The 20729-nt window shown below is 42.8% G+C and overlaps 1 protein-coding gene across 1 annotated transcript in view; it reads left to right on the plus strand.

Annotated features, from left to right (window-relative positions):
- Positions 1-20729, plus strand: part of ak7b (adenylate kinase 7b) — a 60896-nt gene that overhangs the window by 31081 nt on the left and 9086 nt on the right. The window contains exons 7-11 of the mRNA XM_048600028.1: positions 6886-6974; positions 15149-15239; positions 16307-16381; positions 17773-17922; positions 19574-19702. Coding sequence (XP_048455985.1) covers positions 6886-6974; positions 15149-15239; positions 16307-16381; positions 17773-17922; positions 19574-19702 — 534 coding nt within the window. The remainder of the gene's footprint in view (positions 1-6885; positions 6975-15148; positions 15240-16306; positions 16382-17772; positions 17923-19573; positions 19703-20729) is intronic.

Below are 20729 nucleotides of genomic sequence, written 5' to 3' on the forward strand. Positions count from 1 at the left end.
CTGATCATCCAACTGGATACCCTGTTCCTGCTTTCTCTCCATACCCTTTTTTCCCTTTAGTCCTATTTTATACAGTCCTGCTAGAATTTTATAGATTTCTATAAAAAACCCACATTCTTCCAAATTCCAATTAATATATTCCTAACTGATTCAACACATCAGTCCTGCCACTCCTGAAATCAGTCTGATAAATCCTTGTTGCATTCCCTCCATAACCAGAACATCCTTCTTCAGATAAGGAGACCAAAACTGCACACAATACTCCAGGTGTTTCTCACCACAGCCCTGCAGAAATGCAGCAAGACATCACCATTCCTGCACTCAAATTTTCTCACTATTCAAGTTTGAGCTGATAAGTAGCAAGTAATATTAATATAGCAGAAGTCTCAGGAATGGTCATCTCCAACAAAAGAGAGTCGAACCATGTTATATTCAGTAACAATTCTATCAGTGAATCCCTACTATGAACAGTTTGGGGGTTTTCAATAACCCAGAAATTGAACTGAAACAGTTATAAAAATACTGTGCCAACAAGAAGAGATCAGAGACTAGGAATTCTGCAGTGAATAACTCTCCATCTGATTCTTCCGAGTTTGTCCATAAGACAGAAGTCAGGAATATGTTTGAATACTGTCCACTTATTTGGATGAATACAGCTCCAACATACTCAAGAAGCTTGACGTCATCCACAACAAAGCAGCTCACTTGACTGAGAGATAGCAAGTACTGCAGATGCTTGAGTCAGAGACAACACAGAGTGGTGCTGGAGGAACACAGCAGGCCAGGCAGCATCAGAGGAGCAGGAAAGTTGACATTTCGGGTTGGCGCCCTTCTTCAGAAATGGGAAGGGGGAGGGGAGCTGGGAAATAAAAAGACAGGGGGGGTTGCTGGGGAAGGTAGGTGGAATGGTGATAGGTGAGTGCAGATAGGAAGTAGTGGGGATTGATCAGTGGGATGGGTGGGGCAGATAGGTGAGAGAGAAGGTGGACAGATTGTGTCAGGTCAAGGAGGTGGGGATGAGAGGGAGGGTTAGACATGGGATGAGGCCAGGGATGGGGAGATTTTAAAACTGGTGAATTCCATGTTTAGGCCATCAGGCTGTAGGCTCCCGAGGTGGAATATGAGGTGTTGCTCCTCTAGTTTGCGTGTGGTGTCATTGTGGCACTGGAGGAGGCCCAGGATGGACATGTCACCCAGGGAGTGGGAGAGGGAGTTAAAATGGTTGGTGACCGGAAGGTGTTTGTCGCATACAGAGCGCAAATGCTCTACAAAACGGTCTCCAAGTCTATGCTTGGTCGCACCAATGTAGAGGAGGCCACATCGGGAGCAGCAGATACAGTAAAGCAAGTTGGCAAATGTACAGGTGAACCTCTGTCTGATATGAAATGTTTGCTTTGGGCCTTCAATAGAGGTGAGGCAGGGAGGTGTAGGGGCAGATGTAACACTTCCTGCAGTTGCTGGGAAATGTGCCGGGTGTGGTGGAGTTAGTGGGGAGTGTGGAGAGGACAAGGGAGTCGCGGGGTGAGCAGTCCCTACGGAAGGCAGATAGGGGTGGGGAGGGAAATATCTCTTTGGTTGTGGGGTCGGATTGGCACAAATGGCAGAGAATGATATGCTGGATGCGGAGGTTGGTGGGGTGATATGTGAGGACAAGGGGGAATTCTGTCTTTTGTTTTGTTGGGGGCAGGGAGTTTGAGGGCAGAAGTGAGGGAAATGCAAGAGTTGCAGTTGAGGGCGTTTTTGATCACCGGAGGGGGGATGTTGCAATCCTTGAAATAGGAGGACATCTGGAATGTCCGGGAGTGGAATGCTCCATCTTGAGAGCAGATGTGGTGGAACCGGAGGAATTAGAAGTAGGGAATCACATTTTTGCAGGAAGGTGAGTGAGAGGAGGTGTAGTCTAGGTGGCTGTGGGAGTCCGTGGGCTTGAAATAGATGTCAGTTTTGAGGCGGTTACCAGAATGGAGATAGAGAGGTGCAGGAAGGAGAGGGAGGTACCTGAGATGATCCAGGTGAATTTGAGGTTGGGGTGAAAGGTGTTAGTAAAGGAGCTTGAACTGTTCAAGCTCCTCATAGTAGCTTGAGGCAGCGCCAATACAGTCATCAATAAATAGGAAGAAGAGGTGAGGGATAGTGCCAGTGTAACAGCAGAAGGGGGACTGTTCCACAAATTCTACGAAGAGGCAGGCATAGTTTGGGCCCATGTGGGTGCCCATGGCCACCCTCTTAGTCTGTAGGAAGTGGGAGGAGTTAAAGGAGAAGTTGTTCAGGGTAAGGACAAGTTCTATTAAGCGGATGAGGGTATCGGTGGAGGGGGACTGGTTGGCCCTGCGGGAGAGGAAGAAGCAGAGGGCTTTTAGGCCATCTGTTTGGGGGATATAAGTGCACAGGGATTGAATGTCCATAGTGAAGGTGGGGTTTTGGGGCCAGGGAATTGGAAGTCTTGGAGGAGGTGGAGGGCATGGGTGGTGTCCCGGATTAGGTGTGAAGTTCCTGGACCAGGAGGGAAAAGACAGAGTCAAGGTAAGTGGAGATGAGTTCAGTGGGGCAGGAGCAAGCAGAGACAATGGGTTGTCTGGGTGGGCAGGTTTGTGGATTTTGGGAAGGAGATAGAAATGGATGGTGCGGGATTGGGGAACGATGATGTTGGAGGCTATGGGTGGGAGGTCACCTGAGGTGATGTGGTTATGAATGGTCTGAGAGACGATGGTTTGTTGGTCAGGGATGGAGTCATAATCAAGGGGAGGAGGTGTCAGAGAGTTAGCGCCTGGCCTCAGCGATGTAAAGGTCAGTGCGCCATACCGCTACTGCACCCCCTTTATCTGTGGATTTGACAGTGAGGTTAGGGTTGGAGTGGAGGGAACAGAGGGCTGTGCGTGGGGGAGAGGTTGGAATGAGTAAGACGGGTGGAGAGATTGAGGCAATCGATATTGCAATGGAAGTTGGCAATGAAGAGGTCGAGGGAAGGTAGGAGGCCATGGGGTGGTGTCCAGGAGGATGGGGTTTGTTGGAGGCAAGAGAAGGGGTCTGTAGGGGTGGATTAGACTCCCGGTCAAAGAAGTAGGCACGGAGGCGAAGGCAGCAGAAAAAGAGTTCAACATCCACATGGAATTCGCCAGTTTTAAAATCTCCCCACCTCTGGCCTCATCCCTTGTCCAACCCTCCCTCTCATCCCTGCCTCCTTGACCTGACACAACCTGTCCATCTTCTCTCCCACCTATCCGCCCTACCCATCCCACTGATCAATCCCCACCACTCCCTACCTGTGCTCACCTTTCACCATCCCACCTACCTTCCTCAGCCTCAACCCTCCTCTCTGTATTTATTTCCCAGCTCCTTTCCCCTCTCCATTTCGGAAGAAGGGTCCTGACCTGAAACGTCAATTTTCCTGCTCCTCTGATGCTGCCTGACCTGCTGTGTTCCTCCAGCTCCACACTGTATTGTCTGTTGCTCACTTGATTGATATTGGAAACACCATATTAAACATTCATTTCCTCCTCCACCAATGAACAGTAGCAGCTGCTACAAGAAGTGTTACAGGAACTGACGAAGGCTCCTTCAACAGCACCTTCCAAAACTTGACTCCATCATTTAGAAAGTCAAGGGCAGCAGATGCTTGGGGACTTCACCAGCAACTCCATTGACAGTGACATAAATTCCTGACGTATGCATTTGCTGTCACTAGATCAGAATTCTGGAACTCTCCCTCTAATAGCAATGTGTTCCAGATGGATTGTAGCTGTTTTAAAACACAGTTCACCGCCACATTCTCAATGACATTTGGGATGGGTAACAAATGCTGCCTTACCATTCAATGCCCACATCCAGTGACTTTCTTTTTCAGGTTATGAATTTTATTTGCCAGTAGCTAGTTGTTTTACTTCAGATATTTTCTTGAAAAGAAACATAAAATTGGCAATACTTTGGGGAAAGAACATATTTTGCTCAAATAAATGCAAAATTTCACAGATGTTGGAAACCTGAAACCAACACAGCGAATGCTGAAAAAACTCAGCAGGTCTGACAGCATCTGTAGAGAGAAAAACCTAGTTTATATTTCCAATGCCATATGACTCTTCCGACAACTGAAAGGTATTGGAAAATGGGTTTGTTAAAAATATACTTTTAAAAAGACAAAGTAAACGTTGTCTAAAGTATTTAAAAATTCCACAGATAGTGCTAACCCTGTTGAGTTTCTCCAGCATTCTCATGTTCCAAATTCTGTTGAAATCCTCAGTCAAGCCTTTGTTAACTCAAGACTTGATTATTCCATTGCAGTCCTAGCTGGTCTTACATACTATACCTTCCATAAATGTGGTAGTTCAAAACGTTACTGACAATGTCCTTATTCACACCAAGTCTCAACCAAGTATCACCCCTGTGCTTGCTAAACTGTGCTGGCATAAGTAAAAAAGTGCCTCGAATTTTAAAATCCTTGTTTTCAAAGTGCACTGTAGATTTGCCACTCCCCATCTCTGCAATTTTATCAAGCCTCACATGTACTATTAAATGGAGGCTAGTGCCAAAACTGGGAGAGTTGTCTCACAGACTATTCAAGTAACAGCCTGACATAGTCATACTCAGAATAATACCTTACAATGTCCAGGACAACTTCACCATCCCTAGGTATGTCCTGTCCAACAAACAGGGTATACCCAACAGAGGTGGTGCGCAGTGGTATACAGCCAGGAGGGAGTTGCCATAGGATTTCTCAACATTGATTCAAGACCCTATGAATTCTCATGGCATCAGGTCAAACAAGGATGAGGAATTCTCCTGCTGATTACCACCTCACTCAGCTAATGACTTAGCAGTCCTCCATGGCTCAGCAGTATCACTACAAACTGACCTGATTGAGTCCTAAAGGACGTAGCTGCTAGACTGGGTCTATGGCAGGTGGTGAAGGAACTAACCAAAGGAAAAAAATATATATTGGACTTCATCCCACCTATCCGCCTGCTACAAATGCTTGTGTTTATGAAGTTTCAGTGGGAGTGGCCAGTGCAAAGTCCTTATGGAGTCACAGTCCCTTCTTCAGAATGAGGATACCCTCCATCATGCTGTGAGACACTACCATTGTGCTAAGTGGGGTAGGATTTGAACAGATCTGGCAAATCAATGCGGAATACCCATGAAAAACAGCGGGACATTGGCATCAGCAGACCTGTGCTCTAACACAATCTGTAACCTCATGGCTGGCATATCCCACATTACCATTAAGCCAAGGGGTCAATACTAGTTCAATGAAGAGTGCAAGATAACATGCCAGGATTAACATCAAGCATACCTAAAAATGAGGGGAAGCCACAACACAGGGATACTTGCATGTCAAATGGCATAAGCAGCAGGTGATAGACAGTTCTAAGGGTCATGCAATTCCACAAGCAGTAGTCAGATCTCAGCTCAGCAATCCTGCCACATCCAGTTATGAATAGAAATGTGTTGGACAATTAAACAACAAGGATGGGGCAGTCCAATACATCAGTGCAAAATATGCATTTGCAACAATCTTCAGCTGGAAGTGCTAAGTGGCTGATCCATTTTATCCTTCTCTGGTGGTCCTCAGTATCACATGCCAGTCTTCAGCCAATTCAATTCACTCCGTGTGATATCAAGAAACAGCTGAAGATACAGAATATTGCAAAGTCAATGGACCTTGAGAATATTCCAGCGAATTTACTGAAGACTTGTGCTCTAGAACTTGCAACCCCCATTGACATTAATTTGCATTACTGTCATTGAAACCCCACCATTAAAATCCTGCTGGTTACAATTAAAAAGAGAGCAAACTACATTAGCCATATAAATAGTGTGGCTACAACTTAGGTTAGAGGCTATGAATCCTGCAGCATGTAACTTAACTCCTGACTCCCAGAACTTGTCCATAATCTACAAGGCACAAGTCCGGTGTGTGATAGAATATTCCCCGCTTGCTTGATGAGTGCAACCCGTCCAGGACAAAGCAGCCCACTTGATTGATTGATTGATTGATTGATTCCTCAAATATTCAGTGCCTCCACCACTGACACACGGTAGCAACAGTGTACCATCTACAAGATGCACCATAGCAATTGATCAAAGATCCTTAGACAGCACCATGGCCTCCAGTATGCAGAAGGACAAGGGCAACAGAAACACGTGAACGCCACCACCTGCAGGTTTCCCACCAACCACGCACGATCCAAATTTGGAAATATACATCATTGTTTTAACTGTTGTTGGGTCAAATTCGCTCCCTAACAGCATTCTGAGTGTACCTACAACAATGGACTGCAGCAATTCAAGAAGGCAGCTCACTGTCACCTTCTCAAGGGCTCCTAGGGATGGGCCCATATTCCATGAATGGACAAACAAAAAATGTGCTTATCTACTTCTGGCCTCTGAGCAACTCTGATTTAATTAATCCACCACTGGAGACCATGCCTTCAGCTGCCTGGACTCTAAGCTTTGAGCTCTGGAATTTACACCCCTAATTTCTGTGTCATTCTACCTCTCATTTCTTCCTTAAAAATTCTCCTTAACCTCTTTGACCAGGTTTTTGTCTATCTTGGTGGCCTCAGTTTTGTTTTATAATGCCCTTAGATGCATCATGGGATGTTTTATTTTGTTAAATGCTCAAATTAAATATATAAATCCTTGCTAATGAAATTCATCCTATCTTTTTTGTGATTGGGTCTACATGACCTGATTTTTTTTTTAAAATCTATTTTTCTGAGCTTAACTTATACTAAATCTATCAAAAATGGATTCTGCTTTGGTCTGTTCTTACTGATGATCTTGTGTTAATTGCAATTGATTCCCATAAGTTTGCATACTTCAAACAGAATGCCACATGTGTAATCTGAGTTTGAAATTTGAAATTCTGAATTTTCTTTCTGTATTTAGGAGGCCTGGCTTGGGTTGAATCCAGCAGTACCATGCTTTGGGGCAGGAAATAATGTTGTTCCAACCATTCATGTCAAAGATTTAGCTGGGTAAGTACAGACAGAAGAAAATAGAATTTAACTATGGAGCAGACAATATCAATAGTATAGTGCTCGTGCTGAATTAAGCTATTAAAGTACTGTTCATTAAACTGCCTCAAGTATACAATTCTTTTGCACATTGCAATTCCACTATTACAATTATAATTATGGATAATCTTGTATCACTGTTTGGTGTTCAACTGTCTTTTAAAGTAATTAGATCTCTGAGGAACTCATTGTAATTTGTGCTATGCTGTCCTCAGCTTAAGGTGAAAGCTATATTGTCAGTTTCTTCAAAGATATAATATTCATCAACATTAAAAAAATGTGATTAATTAATGGATATGGATTCCTCACAGGGCAGTAAATGAGGTTGCTCAATTTAAATGCATGGCTTGCTTTTATTTTCCCTTTGGTTTTATTCTATTGTATTTGTACGACCAGACACTGCCTGAAATGGAAGGAGGAGCAAACATTTCCTTGACAAATTTCTCTTCTGCAGAATGTAATGGCCTCCTGATGGCTTCTTGTGTTATGCCTAAGTGCTGTTCAAAAGAAAAAGCAGGACTTGTGTTTATGTAATAGCTTTCATGAACACCCAACTCGACAAAGTGCTTTACAGCCAATGAAACACTTTTGAAATGTAACTGCTGCTAAAACGTGACAATAAACTAGCATATAGGAATTTTTCACAGCAGTGATGTGCTGACAATAACTTAATAATCTATGTGATGTTGATTGAGGGATAAATATTGATCAGGACACCAGGGATAAGTTCCCTGCTGTTCTTTGTGCAATGGACCTTTCTAGTTCAGCTGAGAGGGTAGATGAGCCTCGGCACGAAGGTTGGCAATTCAAACAGTGCAGCTGTCTCTCAGCATTGAACTGGAGCATCCTGCTTGACTTTCATATTCACTTGAACTTGCAACCTTGTGGCAGAGACAAAACTGCTACCAACTGAGCCAGATCTGGCTCACAAGTCAGCCTTTCAGTGCAAAGTCTTAACAGAATATTGAACCACAGCAACATTACACCGCAACCTGATCTTTGTCCTTATCAAAGTCTGAACACATTAGGAATTAAACTGGGCGACCTGTCTCTGTGGGGTACGTGGAACAGTCCTTGTTACACTCCTACTCAGGTACCTCCCCGCAAATCTTTCTCTGGTACATGAATGACATTATCGGTACTGTTTCCCTTTCTTTCCAGTGTCCAATTTCTACCCTGCTCTCACCTTTACCTGGGTTCATCTCTGACTCCTCCCTTCCCTTCCTCCATATCTCTGTTTTCATTTCTGGGAATAGGCTGGCCAGCAACATCCACTATGAACCATCTGACTCTCACAGTAGTCTTGACTATGCATCCTCACACTATTCTCATCCTCTATTCCATTCTTCCAGTTTCTCCATCTCTTTCGCATGTGTTCTGATGATGCCACATTCTGTAGGGGTGCTTCAGAAATGTCCACCTGTGTCCTCAACTGACGATTCTCCACAACTGTGATTGACGAAGCCCTCAGCCAACCGATCTTTTTCCTGCATTCTGCTCTCATCCTTCTCTTCCCTCCCATAGCACTGATAGGCTTCCCTGGTCCTCACTTTCCACTCCACCAGCGTCCACATCAAAAGGATTAAAGGCCATTTCTGATGCCCCCACCAGACACATCATCCCCTTCCTTCCTTTGTCAGCGTCCCATAGGGATCATTCCCTCTAGGGCAATCTGGTCCACTTCTCCACTCCCAAGTCCTCCCCACCGCCCCAGGGCATCTTCCCATGCAATTGCAGAAGGTGCAACATTTACCCATTTATTTCCTCCCTCCTCATTATTAAAGGTTCCAGTCAGACTTTCTAGGTGAAGCAGCGATTTACCTGCACTTCACTCAATCTAGTCTACTCTATTTGCTGCTCATATTGCAGAGATGAAACACAGACTGGACAACTGCTTTATGGAACAGCTATGTTCAGTCTACAAAAAAAACTTCCAGTTGCCTGCTACTTCAACACACCACCATGTTCCCTGACCAACATCTTTGTCCTGGGCATGCTGCAGTGCTCCAGTGAGGCTTAGCACAATTGGAAGAACAGCATCTCATTTTCTGCTTAAGGACGCTTCAGCCTCAGGACTCAATATCAAGCTCAATAATTTTAGGGCCTGAACATCCTTTTCCATGTCCTTTTCCAACACCCACACCCCTGGTTCTGTCACGACATTTGTTGCTTTCATCATAGCCAACCCTTTTTTTGAACCCAATAATTGGCCCCTGTTATCAGCTTTTCTTCCTTCATTGCTCACCATTATCCTTCCCGTTGTCTGCCTAACTGCTGTTCTCTCTCTCTGGGCTCCATCCGATAGAGTACCTAATGTGTACTTATTTCCCCAACCATGCCCCCCTCCAACCTCCATCTTCAGCATATATACCATATTTTCCTAGCTACTATCAGTTCTGAAGAAGAATCACTGGATCCAAAACATTAACTATGCTTTGTCTCCACAGATACTGCCAGACCTGCGAATATCTCCAGCAATTTCAATATTTGTTTCAGATTTCCAGCATCCATAGATAATTGATTTTTTATTAGGTTGGGTGTAGTGATTATCAAAAATAGATGTAATCATGTTGGCAAACAATTGAACTGTAGTGATTGTAACAAGGTCAGCCAGGTGGACTTACTAGAATACGAGTTCCCTGATTGGGGCTGTTAATCTGGTCCAATCAGGGAGCCCTGACTGACAGATAAGAACAGGAGTGTCCGACATCCTGTTCACTCTGAGAGCAGGCTCTGAGGGAACTGGATTGGTGTCAAGGACTTTCCATGTGTAAATAAAGGGTGACTTGATGATGGGATACTGGACTCTGTGGAGTTATTTTAGTGGCGATAAGAGAACAGCACGCACTTGAAGAAATTCGCTCATAACAGTCATCGTTGAGTTGGGGTAAACATTTCTGGCATCATGCCGTTATTTAGGAAGTTTGGCTCGTTTGATCCAGCCATCGAAGACTGGGCCCAGTATGTGGAAAGAATGCATTTTTTTTTTCTGGGCAAATGACATTGGGGCAGATGAAAAGCAATAAGTAATTCTCCTGACAGCTTGTGGACCGGCAGTCTTTTCGGTTATTAGAAGCCTAACATTCCCTGAGACACCACATACTAAAACCTTTCAAGAGTTGACGGATTTAGTTAAGGAATATTATGACCCCAAACCGCCTCTAATTCTGAGACACTATTGGTTTTACTCGGCAATTAGAGAACTGGGGGAATCCATGTCTGGATTTTTGACTAGGTTAGGACGACTAGCAAAAGGACGACTTTGGTTTAACTCTTAATGAGATGCTGAGAACCCGTTTGGTATGTGGGATTCAAGAAGTAACCAACCTTTCAGGCTTCACAATTGGTACTAGCGCCTACTAGCTGAAGCCAAACTGGATTTCAAACAGGCACGACAACTGGCTTTATCATTGGAAAATGCAGCAAGTGGAACATCTGAATCATAGAATCCCTACAGTGTGGAAACAGGCCCGTCGGCCCAACAAGTCCACACCAATCCTCAGAGCATCCTACCCACATCCATCCCTCTATAACCCACCTAATCTACACATCCCTAAACACTATGGGCAATTTAGCATGGCCAATCCACCTAGCCTGCACATCTTTGGACTGTGGGAGGAAACCAGAGTACCCAGAGGAAACCCATACAGGTACGGGGAGAATGTGCAAACTCCACACAGACAGTTGTCCACGGGTAGGATCGAACCCGGGTCCCTGGCGCTGTGAGGCAGCAGTGCTAACTACTGAGCCACCATGCTGCCCTAAGAGTTGCAGTGGACGCAGTCCCAGATCTCCCCAGGACCTTGCCATCAGAATATGAAAGTCAAGCAGGATGCTCCATACCTATTTGCAATTGTAGTTAAATGAGGATTCCCAGAAGCATGTTACAATTATTACCCATAACGGTTTGTACGAGTAGACGAGACTGCCATTTGAGGCATCGTCAGCTCTTGCAATTTTTCAGATGGAGAACATTTTACAAGATCTACCCCGAGTCGCCATTTATCTTGTGTGCTCATAAGAGAGAAGGCCAATAGGAGCACTTAGAGAACTTGGACCCAGTCCTTAGACATTTTTCGTCAGGCAGGTGTACGTCTTAGAAGGGAAAAGTGTGTGTTCCAGGCACCCCAAGTGACCTACTTGGGCTACAGAGTTGACAAGACCTGTTAGAAGGTAATATGAGGGCAGTTAAGGGTGCTTGGCTCCCACATCTGTACTGGAGCTTAGGTCTTTCATTGGGCTGGTGAATTATTATGGAAAGTTCATTCATAACCTGGCACCTTTGCATCAACTCTTAAAAAAGGAATAGCCTTGGAAATGGTCATGCCACCAAGCCATAGCTTTCAGGTAAGTGAGGAAACAACTAGCATCCTCTAAGATGTCGGTACACTGTGATCCCAAGCGAGATCTGGTATTGACATGCGATGCCTCTCTATATGGAATCGGGATAGCATTTGCTCATAGGTGGCCCAATGGAGACGAATACCCAATAGCATATGCCAGGACTTTGGCTAATGCAGAGTGTAAATACGGCCAGATAGAGAAGGAAGGTTTGGCAGTCATGTTTGGAGTCAGGAAGTTCCACCATTACCTTTATGAACGTAAATTTGTAATAATAATGAACCACAAACCCCTGCTAGGTCTACATAAAGAAAAGCTGAGCAGGTCTGGCAGCATCTGTGAAGGAAAAAACAGAGTTAACATTTTGGGTCCTCATTTTGACCATTCCTCAGAACTATATAAAGAGGACATGCAGTGCCACCCATAGCTTCAAGCAAAATTCAGCAGTGGGCTCTAATACTAAGTGCATATAGTTACAGATTGGAACACTATCCAGGAGGCCATGTAGCAAATGCAGCTGCATTAAGCTGCCTCCCACTGGCAGATACACTGCCAGTGATATCGCCACTGGAATAGTCCGTAATGGTTTTAAATTATCTGGACAGTCACAACTGACAATATCAGAGTTTGGATGCAGAAAGATCCAGTCCTGGCAAAACTGAAACAGCTGGTAGTGATGGTGGCAACTAAAGGGCAATCACAACCAGAACTGAAACCATTTTGGACCTGAAGAGACCTTACAGTAGAGGACGGCATATTATTACGAGGAGCAAGTGTGATTGTCCCAAGCAAAGGTCTCTGCCAGATACTGGTTGAACTCCACCAGGGTCATCCAAGGGTTTCTAAAATGAAGATGTTGATGAAAAGCTATGTCTGATGGCCAAAATTGAATGCAGACAGAGCTGCATTGGTGAGCAGATTGCCAACAAGGACATACATTACAGCCAGCAGCTCTCCCACATTTGTGGGAATGACTGGGTAAGCACTGGACTCAGTTACATGTTGACTATGCAGGTCCTTTCATGCTTTCAAAGTTCTTAGTCTTTGTGGATGACCACTTGAAGTGACAGCAAGTGCATAGAGTTCGTTCAACAAACATGGGGACGACAATAGAAAAGCTGCGCGCATCTTTTGCAATACAAGGACTCCTGGAAGTGTTGGTCACAGATAATGGGACATCGTTTACCAGCAAGGAATTTGAGTATTTCCTAAAATCGAATGGTATTTGACATATAATGACAACTCCATATGATTCATCATCCAATGGTCTGGCAGAAAGGACAGTCCAAACTTTGAAGGAGGCTGAAAGCAACAGCCTATAGTTTCACTAGATCCTAACCTGTCCTGGTTTCTATTTGATTATAGGATCACCCCTCATGCAACTACAGGGATATCTTCAGCAGAGTGACTAATAGAGAGAAGACTCTGTACCAGGATAAATCTGATCTTTCCAGAACATGGGGGTAGGGTGAAATGGCATCAGGAGCACTAGTGCTGGACACAAGACACTACTAAGTGAGAGAGATAGTTTACTTCAGGGGATGAAGTTTGGTGCAGGAACTGTGGGAATGGTCCTGTATGTGTAAGAGGCATGGTGGACACGAGGTCAGATCCAGTTCAGGTAGGTGTGATGGTCCTGAACAAGCACGTAGCCCATATGAAAGCTGAAAACTCACGAACGGCGTAGGAGCAAAACGTGCCCAGCTCCTTGACAGCCTTTCTGACTGTTCCGGAACCCATGGGTTCTCCCTCTCTGTCAAGCATTGAAGATACCTCGGAATCTGGGATGGACACAGCGGACGTTGCTGCCTCAATGCCTTTGGCACCTGAAAAGGAGAATGAATTTCTTCCGAGACACTCCAGGCACAAAAGGCGAGCTACAGTGCATTACACGCTGCCCATATCAGAGACAGGGTTGGAGGAACCTGATACGGTGTTAATACACCCCAGGAAGAACTATAAAAAAAGAACCGGCCTATGTCCTGGACTCAGAGGGGAAAGGATGTGGTGATTGTAACATGATCAGCCAGGTGGACCTCATAGAATATGTTCCCTGATTGGAACTGTTAATCTGCTCCAATCAGGGAGCCCTGGCTGACAGATAAGAGCAGGAGTGTTTCATTCTGTTCATTCTGAGAACTGACTCTGAGGAAGCTGGATCAGCACCAAGGACTCTCCACGTGTAAATAAAGAGTGACTTGGTGACAGGATACTGGCTTCTGTGGAGTTGTTTCACGAAGTTCTCATTCAATATAACGTTTCATTTATAAAAGTACTGAATCTTGAATCTTGAGTCTTACGTATAACAAATGGTTGATGCAATAATGCCCATTTAGTACACTGATCTAAAATGAATTTCAGTCCCATTCTTACACCAGAGCTCAGGAATGATACCTTGGTCAATTTTGCCCTTGCTGCTTTAAGCATGGTGTCAACTCTGGCTCTCTGCCATTGCCTAAAACTGAGACAAACTAGGTGAGCTTGAATCTGGGATCTTCCTTGTTCGATACTTGATAAAGTTGCTGAGACTGAAAGAAAGCCTCTTACACTCACCTCTTGTTCAAAGGGCTTAATTGTCATAGAATCGTAGAGTCATACAGCATGGAAACAGTCCATGCTAGCCATGTTGCCAAATTAAACTCGTCCCAGCTGCTTGTGTTTGGCCCATAAACCTCCAAATCTTTCCTATTCATGTACTTACACAAGTGTCTTTTAAATATTGCAACTGCACCTGCATCCACCGCTTTTTCCAGCAGTTCATTCCACACGCTAACCACTCTCTGTATAAAGAAAGTTGCCTCTCATGTCATTTTTAAATCTTCCTCCTCTCACCTTAAAAATATGCCCCCTGGTTTTGAACTCCTCCACCCTAGGCTGTTGAGGTAAAAGGTATTTTGTGGAAATCAGAGATAGTAGGAACTGTTAATGGTCCGGAGGAAGGGGGCAACCCTGAGCAAAGTTCTGTCTTTTGGTGTCATTAAAACAAAAGAAGACAGTTACAGGAATATTTATGCCTGTACTGAGACATGTACAGTCATTTTCAGAATGAACGAACAAAATGTACGAAAGTAAATATACTTGTTGAAAGAAAACATTGACTTCATCACAACCACTGTGATCTGTAGATCAATTGGCCCCACACTTAGCTCTGAATTAGAGGGCTGTGAGTTCAAGTGGCATTCCAGGACCTCAGCACAAAAATCAAGGCTGACAGACTAGTGAAAAAATGAAGAACTACTGCATGTAGAGGTGCCATCTTTCAGTGAGTCATTAAGCCCTTGTCTCATCTCTTAGATGGCTGTAAAAGACCCCATGGCACCATTTTGAAATGAGAATCCACAAAGCAATGCCAAAAATATATGCCCCTCAAACATTGTTACCTTTTTTTTGTTACTCGGCAACAACAACCATTTTCCTTTAGTTTCAATAGAAACAGGAAAGTTGGGAATAAACAGATTTTTATAATAAGCAGAAATGTTACAGAGGGTGATTCCTCACTCCCAGTCAGGAGCTGATCTCAGTAATTATGCAGATGAGAGGATAGGCATACAATATTGTAGCTGTACTGATTCTTACTCTTGCAATCCTTCAGTTGTGGTCCCTCCCACAGGGATAAGAGAAAAACTCCTTCATTTAAACTTGCTGAAATATCAGATTAATTTGGATTGATTATTTTTGCTTGTTAAATTATCTCTAATTTCCATGTTGGAAGTGGATGCATGTAGTTATTCCAGCATGAATGATTATTTGACCAGTGAGTTTATGAGTGACCTTTTTTTGGCCTTATTTTGCAGAGTGTTACAAAATATAATAGAACGAAAACCAAAAATGAACTACATTCTTGCAGTGGATGACTCAAAGCACAAGTTGAAAGAGATAGTCAAGGTAAAGACTGAGAGATTGTTCCTGAAGTAAAAGCATTTATATATTGCCTTTCACTTCCACTTGCCATCTCAAAGAGCTTCATAGCCAGTAACATACTTTTTAATTATAGTCATTGTTATAATCTAAGAGCCTAAGTTTCAAACTGTTCTAATGTGATAAAGTGTATAAATTAGAGTAGCACGTACATTATTCCAATAAAATATTATTTAACTTGCCGTAACTTAATTTTGACCTGTGAAGAAGAAGTGACTAATGTCCTGTCCTCCATTTTTATGAAACTCTGGTTGCAATCTAATTCACTTATGGGTCCAGGAATTGTCCTTTGGTTGATCCATTGAGCCGACAGGGGTCCTAGCCAACATTGGCTACCCTCATCGCTGACTGGAAATTCCTGTTGACACAGGAATGGGGCACTTAACCATCTACATACCTGATAATAATTAAACTAAATTCACTGCTCGCCACTTTGTGGCAGGCAGTTAATCTAACCCAAGCTGAATTCACACAAAATAGCTTAAATTGGGATTGAACACCGAAACAGCATGGAGGCTAGTAGTGGAAAATTGCACATTTGCCTACGTCTGAGTTGTTTTGCCCTTCAGCTGACATGCTGGGTGACATTTGGTTGAAGTATTTCACGTAAGCGTTAAAGTTGCCATGGTAATTTTCAAAAAGAAAAAGAGCTCTCATGGTTTCCTGGTCAGCAATATACCCAACCAATAGCACAGAATAGCTAGCCATCTATGTCAGTTCTACTTGTGGGATGTTATTAGTATGTTATGTATGTCTGTTTTGCTTATATAACACTCAATGAACTTCATGTATGATTCATCGCATGAAGTGCTTTGTGACATTTAGACCTGATAATTCATTGTACAGATATTTCCTCTTATCATAAGATAAACTGTATCAGCATAAGAAATTCAGCCATTGCTCTTCTGCTCTATATTGCTTAATTATCTGTTAGACCACTGGGTAATTAGGAGTTCTGGAAAGAACAGTTTAATCTAGAATCCAATACTACCACTTTGAGAGACTGCAAGTAAGTGTAGTAATTATCTTGACAGTCAATCAGCAAACTTGGGCCTGGCAAGATTCAACACCTTCCTGAAGAAGATGCCCTGCTCAGCCATGACTTGACGGTTAGTGTATCATTCATTGCAATTTTTAACCATGCTTATGTTTAACTTTTGAATTTCCATTTAATTTAGCTAAGTAATACATAAGGGGCTTTCCATAGTCATCACAGCTTTTCTAATGTTGTTCATTTCCTTAGACCAGAAAGAGCAGATTGTTTATTTAGGAAACATTAGATGCTGCTGCACTTACCTTCTTCTATAGCTTTCATGTTTGGAAATCTTATTTGTATGGCCTAAATTTCTTTTATAAATATGGAGACTTTTATTGAATTTTCTATGCTCTGTGTGCCACACTAATCTAATTAGAAACCATTACTGGGAAAGAACAGAAAAGCAAGTCATGAGTGAATGACAATAACGAGAAAGAGAAGTAGATTGAAAGGAAGAAACAAGACTGGAGAATGTGGGAAACAACATTCTGAGATAAGTTGAACCAATAACAAGTTGACAGGCAATCTTAGAGGGAACAACTAAAACTGGGCAGATTATCAGAAGAAACAGCATAACACCTTTACATTACAACACATTGTCTGGGAACTGCTTGCTGTAAGGAGCATAGGAGGAAGTGACACTTGTTTATTTTCGACATACATTCCAAGCAATGACCATTGCAAACTATAAAATTGAGGAGCATCTTCATAAGTTGAAAAGAAAATGCAGATAAATATGTTGAGTGGAATATGATCAGAAAATGCTGCATCATTAGACTGTGAAACATAGTTATCTTTTCAGGCTGATGACTCATCAGTAGAAATCTGAAGGATCATCAACCTGAAACATTAAATCTGTATCTCTCCACAGATGCTGCCTGACATGCTAAGTATTACCAGCATTTTCAATATTTACTTCACATTTCTAACATTTACAGTGTTTCACTCTATGGAGAGGATTTGATTCACTAGAGTCTTTCACATTGCACAGCTAGTCTAAGTGTAGGAGATTGACAGGAGACCTGATAGAAGTTTATAAAATAATGAGGGATATAGAAAGAGTTAACGGTAGTTGTCTTTTCCCTAGGATGGTGGATTTAAGACTAGAGACATATTTTTAAGGTGAGAGGAGAGATTTAAAAAAGACATGAGGGGCAAATTTTTTACACAGTGGATGGTTTTCATGTTGAATGAACTTCCTGAGGAACTGGTGTATGTGGATACAATGACAACATTTAAAAGACATTTGAATAAGCACATGAATAGGAAAGGTTTGGAGGGATATGAGCCAGGAGCAGGCAGTTGGGACTAGTTTAGTTTGGGATTATTTTTGGCATGGACTGGTTGGACTGAAGGGTCTGTTTCTATGCTGTATGACTTTATGAGTCTATGACAAACCTTTTTTTTAGAAGATAATGTCATGTTTAAAAATTTGAAATTTAAGTTTGCTTTCTGTTCCAACAGCAATCAGATCTGGATCACTTGATGGTGAATCTGACATTGGAGGCCTTTTTCATCAAAGAAAACTTCAACATCCACTGGGTGGCTGAAAATGGTATTGTGGAAAACATCCAGAACCTAATCAAAGAATACAAGCAATCTCGAACACTTCTGGTAATCTGTACATTATCTTAAGATAATTTCTTATGGATAACTTTTTTTGCAGGTTGTATTTTACATGACTGATTCATCTTCACACTCCATTCTTTCACATACGGAAAGATTGAACAATGGGGAAAACCAGAGCAACTGTTTTCTGATGAAAGGGCATCAACTTGAAATATGAACTCTTGTTTCTTTTTTCGCAGGTGTTGCCTAGACTGTTGAGTGTTTCCATCATTTAATGTTTTAATTGCAGTGTAAAGATATTTTGATGTCCTCACACTCACCCTTCCTGTCCTTTGGACCACTCATTCCTTCACTGTAGTTGACAGTGAGAAATTATCATTACTTTGCCAAGGATACTTGCAGAAAGCCAGAAGAGTACAGTGTTTATCTTTATTATTGTCTCTTCTCCATCCTATTTTCCCCCATTCTGTTATGAAAGCCTTGAAACAGTTTGCTTCTCTCATCCAAACGATCATTCTTTGTAGATGAGCCTGGATCAGAGGTGTTCAAACTGCAACCAATACAACGGCTACCAATCTGGCCTCAAAGTAATTTCAACTATATTTCCTCCCACAGTCCAAAGATGTGCAGGTTGGGTCGCTGAGCATGCTAAATTGTCCATAGTGTCCGGAGATGTGCAGGCTAGGTAGATTGTCCATGGGAAATGCAGGGCTACCAGGATAGGATAGGGAGGGTGGGTCTGGATGGGATTTTCTTTGGAGGGTCGGTGTGGACTTGATGGGCCAAATGACCTGCTCCCATACTTTAAGGATTCTATGCTTCTGTTTCTCCTTTATCTTGTTTGAATTTTGTGGGTCTGAATTCTTTTCCTTTTATTCTATAATGGAATGTGAAGTGCTGGCATTTGTTGCCCTTGAACTGAGTGACTTGCTGGGCTGTTGCTGAGTACAGTTAAGCACTCAGTCATTGCTGTGGGCCAAGAGGCACGAGTAGGCTGGACTGGGAGAGGACTGTCAAATTTCCTTCCAGAAGGGCATTAGCGATCCAGAATAATTTTTATGCCAATAGGTTCATGGTCACCATTACCAAGTTGAGCTTTATACTCCAGGTTTTTATTGATTGAATATTCCACCAACAACTGTGGTGGGATTTGAACCTGTTTCACTGGGCTACTACAGTAACATTATCACTATGCCACTTCCTTCCCCTGAATGTTTGAAATGGATTGTCTTCATACCTCTGCTTCATTGCTAAATAACTCACAAATACTAAGCAGATCCCACAGGGAAAGTCAAGACCTTGCCTACTCAACCTCCCCACCCCCCCCCACCACTACCCATCTTTCCCTCCCATCAGGCCTTCCTGAAACCCTCTGCATTTTCCCCGTCCCTCTCTGCTGGTAGCCAATGACCACTTCCCGTCTTTCCATGTAGTTGCGAAGGAGACTGGAAACATGTTAATGAGGCTCAGCAGTTAAAATTCTCAGCTCTTCATTCACATTCCCAAAATACTTTCGGAATTAAATGTGGTGTCTGTTTGCTAAATTGATAAATAAGGTATTTCAGAATGCACACCTCAGTGTTTATTTTCTACCTTGCTGTTTAAGGATTTTTTTTTTCGTTTCTGGAACCCTTGTAAGATGTTTTGATATTTAGACAAGGTAGTCAATGGGTTTTTGTAATTTTATTTTTCACAGCCACTAAAAATCGCAATTCTGGGACCTCCTGTGGTGGGGAAAACCTCAGTAGCAGAGAAGCTGGCTAAAAACTACAAGCTGCACCACATCAAAATAAAAGATGTCATTGAAGAAGCTATTGCAAATCTGGTATGTTTACTTTAACAAGACATAGGAAAAGTCAAGAATGAGAAAAGACCACTTGACCCAACCATACACATCCCTCCAGCACTCTCATTTTTAAATTAGACTGTCCAATTGTATGCAAAACAATCACAACATTCTTGAGAAGGTGGGAGCTCACCACAACTTCTCAAGGGCAACAAGGGACAGGCAATAAATGCAGGCTGGCCAGTGATGCCCACAGCCCATTAATGAATAAAAAGAACCTACTTTAATTGCCAACTTTTTCAAGTATAAAACTTAAACTTTTCTAATCCTTTCTAATCAAGAAGCAGTGATTGTACACAGTGTACCACAAGATCTCATAATAGTGATCCTCATGTGCAAAGATCAGCTATCTCTAAATCCTTCCTGAAGCTGATCTTTGCACATGAGGATCATTATTATGAGATTTTGTGGTGCACTGTGTAGAATGTCTGCCTCTCAATTCGAAATTCTGTGTTGAAGACCTACCCCAGGACTTGGCATGTTCATAATGTAGCTAAAAGGTTCAGTATCAACTTGCGAATCCTTCCAAGGCAGGTTGTACCTTTGGGAGAGACTCCTGGTCAGTCATGTAATGGAAAGAAATTAAACCTTCCACCATCAGTTTCATAGTTCCATGTGATGTGGATCAGATGGAGCCAACAGAACAGGATTCAATTCCTGTTCTTGCTGGAGTGGTTTTGGGAACCTACTGTCTTGCCCTTCCCAAGTGGAGAATGCAGCAATCTTGTCTTTAGACAGAGGACTCAAAGGAGAATTGCTGTTATATTTCTCCAGTTACTGCCACTGGAGAATTAAATTAATGTCAACAGATTTTTCTTCTCTCTTCTAGGCTCCTGATTAATAGGAGAATTAAGGGGTATGGGGAAAGGGTAGGAAAGTGGATGTGAGGAGTGTCAGATCAGCCATGATCCTATTGAATGGCAGTGCAAGCTCTTGTTCCGATTTCCTCTGCTCTAATGGACTGCTGCTCGTCAAAGACCTACATGCGAATCCCCATCATCATTGT

The sequence above is a fragment of the Rhincodon typus genome, chromosome 8, assembly GCF_021869965.1.
Source record: "Rhincodon typus isolate 14 chromosome 8, sRhiTyp1.1, whole genome shotgun sequence".
In the NCBI taxonomy this organism is placed as follows: domain Eukaryota; kingdom Metazoa; phylum Chordata; class Chondrichthyes; order Orectolobiformes; family Rhincodontidae; genus Rhincodon; species Rhincodon typus.